The 3,887-nt window shown below is 32.3% G+C and overlaps 1 protein-coding gene across 1 annotated transcript; it reads right to left on the reverse strand.

Annotated features, from left to right (window-relative positions):
• Nucleotides 1-1,854: 1,854 nt before the first annotated feature.
• Nucleotides 1,855-2,879, reverse strand: LOC145054886 (protein LURP-one-related 8-like). The gene is made up of 2 exons (XM_079003147.1): nucleotides 2,540-2,879; nucleotides 1,855-2,430 (listed from the first exon to the last, which is right to left on the reverse strand). The coding sequence occupies exons 1-2, from the start codon at nucleotides 2,786-2,788 to the stop codon at nucleotides 2,074-2,076; spliced, it is 606 nt and encodes a 201-aa protein (XP_078859273.1). The 5' UTR covers nucleotides 2,789-2,879; the 3' UTR covers nucleotides 1,855-2,073.
• Nucleotides 2,880-3,887: the final 1,008 nt, after the last annotated feature.

A 3,887-nucleotide genomic window follows, 5' to 3' on the forward strand; every position in this document is an offset into this window, starting at 1 on the left:
AATGTGGCAACCAACCAGGCTTTTGGTTGCCAATGAGATAAATCTATAAGGGTGTTTGGGTTTACTTTTTAAATTTTAAAAAGACCTTTGACAAAATGATTTATTAACGCATGATTTTTTAAAAAGGTGTTTATAAAAAAATGTTTGGATTAGTTTTTGTAGTTGGAAAAGTTAATAAGTTAAAAGTGTTTGGTTAATTTTTATATGTAAAATAACCTAAAAGTAAGTTATTGACTAATGACTTTTCCAAATAGTCAGGTTTATATGATTTTTTAAAATATTTATTTTTCTCTTTTGTCAAAAAGTCATTTTAAAATAGTTTTCTTAAAAGTCAAACACCTTTTAACTTAGATCATCTATTATACTCACTATTAACCATTATAGTGGTGGGTGTCACATCATCACCACAATACCCACCACTAGCCATGGAATACAAACCACCATATCCCTCTTATTTTTTTATTTTTAAATAAAAATATATATTTTTTATTATAGAGAGATAGAGAGAGTTAGAAAAAAAATAAAGAAAGAAATAATGTAATTGGATGTGGTCTTCCATAATATACACCAGAATGTACCAAGATTACTACCAACCACTAAGCACCGGGATGGTGTTTGTGGTTAGTGGTCATTGCCACTTAGATCACTTAGATCACGAAAGGTCGTGTTATATATAGCTGATGGTCTTATTGGTTTTTTGAAAAAGTTAATGTGTTAATAAGTCAATTTAAAAAACAATTTCAAACACTCACTAAGTATGATCGGGATAGGAAGATTTTGCCCAAGGAGAAGTTTTAGGAGAAGAAGAAAAAAAAAATAGAGGGAAAGAAGTTTTAGGAGAAGAAGCAAAAAAAAAAAAAAAATAGAGGGAAAGAATGTTATGGTGTCCCGATTCAAGAAGGAAACAAAGGAGAAAATAGAGGCAATTCTGAAAGGAAGTGATGCAGGAACATCATTCCCTCCTCCTTGATATGTGATTTCATGTGTACCTTCCCGCTTCCTTTTGGGAAGCATATTGTGCACCCTTACGTGTTTTGTATTGATTTTTGTAAAAGCCATTAGACCTTAAATACTATTATTATTATTATTATTATTATTATTATTATTATTATTATTATTATTATTATTAACTCCCCTATTTTTCTAGTTTTAATATTTTTCGTTTTAAAAATAAAACGGTTCAATTATTCACTTACATTTTTCATTTAAAAAACGAATGGTCTTTTATATGTTTGGGCTACATATGTTGTTTAAAATGTTTCATTTTTTTCACTTTTTGGTCGTTTTCGCTCTACAAACAACTGCTCGTATTTAAACGAATGGTCTTAATTATGTGTTTTCTCCATTAACGACATGCCAAACTATTGTATAAAACATACAACCACCATGTAGCTCATTAATACAAACTACATATACTGAATAAAAACACCTGAGACAAATGTGATGATGCCTTTTATCTACAATTCTATATGTTAAGTATTATTTATGGAATAAATTCAATATATTTATTTTTGAGGTTTATATAGGCAAAGCTATATGTGATTAAAAAAGGCTTTCGAACTTATGGTATAGTTTCACCTTCTTTATGAGATCGAAAGTTCAAATCTCACTAGAATAGAAATAGATCAGATTTGCCCATGATTTAATTAATTATTTGATAAAAAGATACTCAATACTATAAAGATACAATCAAAATTTCAATTGAACAAGAACATGCCTGGATGCAATTAACTAAAACACTAGATTGGATATAGAAATAACGACGAAGATGTTTTAAACATGAAGAATCAATTTTGTATTAAAAACTTTTAATTTTAAATATTTTGTGTGTTTTTTTTTCGAGTTACTAACATATAAACCAGAATATCAAACTTGATTAGATATATCATATATATAGATGATGGTTGATACAAAGATATGCACATCAGAGCTTGATCTTTTATATAAAACGAAAAAACCAAGCCCTCAATCGAGCCTAATTTTCAAAAAAAAGTTTGACTTAAATTCCAACCAATTTGGGGAATTGGATCCATCTTGCTGGATGCGTTCAAACTTACGTGTTAAATCCTCTTTCTACATGAACATCTGATCCAGGACGACGACGAGTGCCATCGCAACCGTTGGATCAATCTCAGGCTGCTGTACAATTAGACGGAATACATCTCCGCCAAAACCCACACCTCCCACAGCTTCCTTCGCCCTAATCTCAGCCACGCGCCGCCGCTTCTCGTCATAAACACCGCAGCACCTCTGCGAATACGATCCTTCAATCTCGTACATCACCTTCTTCGTCCTCGATCCTGGAGCAGGAAAACTCACGTGGGCCAGGGATTTCGTTCCGAGGAAGTTAACGTGTTTTGTCACCGTGAACCGAGGATTCGCCGTCGTTTCTCCGTCGAACACTACCCAATTGTCCAGTAGACTTAGCCGCTGTCGGATTAACAAATCATGTTAATCACTCATAATTTTTGATAGATTCATACACAGCCGGAGAATAAATCAAAAACAAAAGTAATATTCATGATGACGAAATCTATACCTTACGGCGGATGGTGAAAATAGAGCGGCCGGATGCGTCCATAAGGACGATCTCAGCATTGCCTCCGGCGGTGTAGTTGTCGACTCGAAATACGAGATTGCCATTGGAATCGAAGACTGTAAAGCCATGACAGTTGAAGAGCAGAGACTTCTTCCAAACGGTGAGAACAACCGGAGTATCGGCGGCGACGGACGGCCGTTCCTTGGTCTCGAGAACAATGGCATTAGGGTAAACCTTAGTCATGACCATGTACTAATTCTGGTACTCGGAGAGAGAGAGAGAGAGAGAGAGAGAGAGAGAGAGAGAGAGAGAGAGTAGAAGGATCTTATCTAAGGATTGAGAAGATGAAGGGGGTTTTATATTCCAACCATTCCCAACAATACGTTTATTTTATATAAACTTTTTATCAGTAGATACTTGATGAAAGACTGAAGTACCCTCAAATCTCAATTCAAGGAAAGTGACATCCGAGAAAAGGTGGTGACGAAAAGTCGGTTGACCCTTGCAATTTTGCGTCTTTAAAACTTAAAAAAGTCATTATTTTCATAATTATGTTTACGCCAAATTAGTGGGCCCTATTATAACCAAATATAAGTGTTTTTAGTATTCATTAACTTATGATTTATTATTAAATATTTATAGAAATAAGGTGACGTTTGGGCCTTATCTTTATCTACCGGGGTTGGAAATTTGGAATTGGTATTGCTGATTTGAAATAGTTATTGAATTATCAAGCTTGACACTAATTAACTATTTAAAATTTTGTATTAGAAATATATCAAAAATATTTATTCATTTAAATAAATAGTTCTGATTAATATATTTTTTTTTAAATTTATCCACTTAAATAGTTAAATTTTAATAAACTACCTTCTCATTAACATATTTTATCAAACACTAAAAGAGAACTTGTGTATTTATTATGTTTTTATGTGGGATAAAATAATTCAAAACATTTTTGATAAAACTACGTTTTAATGATAAGTTAAAGATAACTTCATAAAAAAACTTATGTTGAAGGTTGTGTGTACGTTGAGTATCCACATGCTTGAAACAGTGAAAGATAAGACCTTAAAACAAACTAAAAAATCGTAATAAATGGAAAAATGATGTGTCAGATTCCTTATTGATAAACATATTGTAGGTTAAAAGGAAATTATGGAATTCCCTTGAATCAAACTATATAAGTGAAGATGCTTCTAGCAATAACTTCTTAGTTTGTGTTTCTAACAACTATAAAATGATTGATTCAAGGTCTATCATGGAACAATAAAATGAACTCATTCGTTTTTGGGTCAAATTACATTAGGCATGATGAATATGGATGAATCCATTATTGTTTCGAGTG

This window comes from Lactuca serriola, chromosome 5 (genome assembly GCF_051521515.1).
Source record: "Lactuca serriola cultivar US96UC23 chromosome 5, Lser_US96UC23_V15, whole genome shotgun sequence".
Classification (NCBI taxonomy): Eukaryota; Viridiplantae; Streptophyta; class Magnoliopsida; order Asterales; family Asteraceae; genus Lactuca; species Lactuca serriola.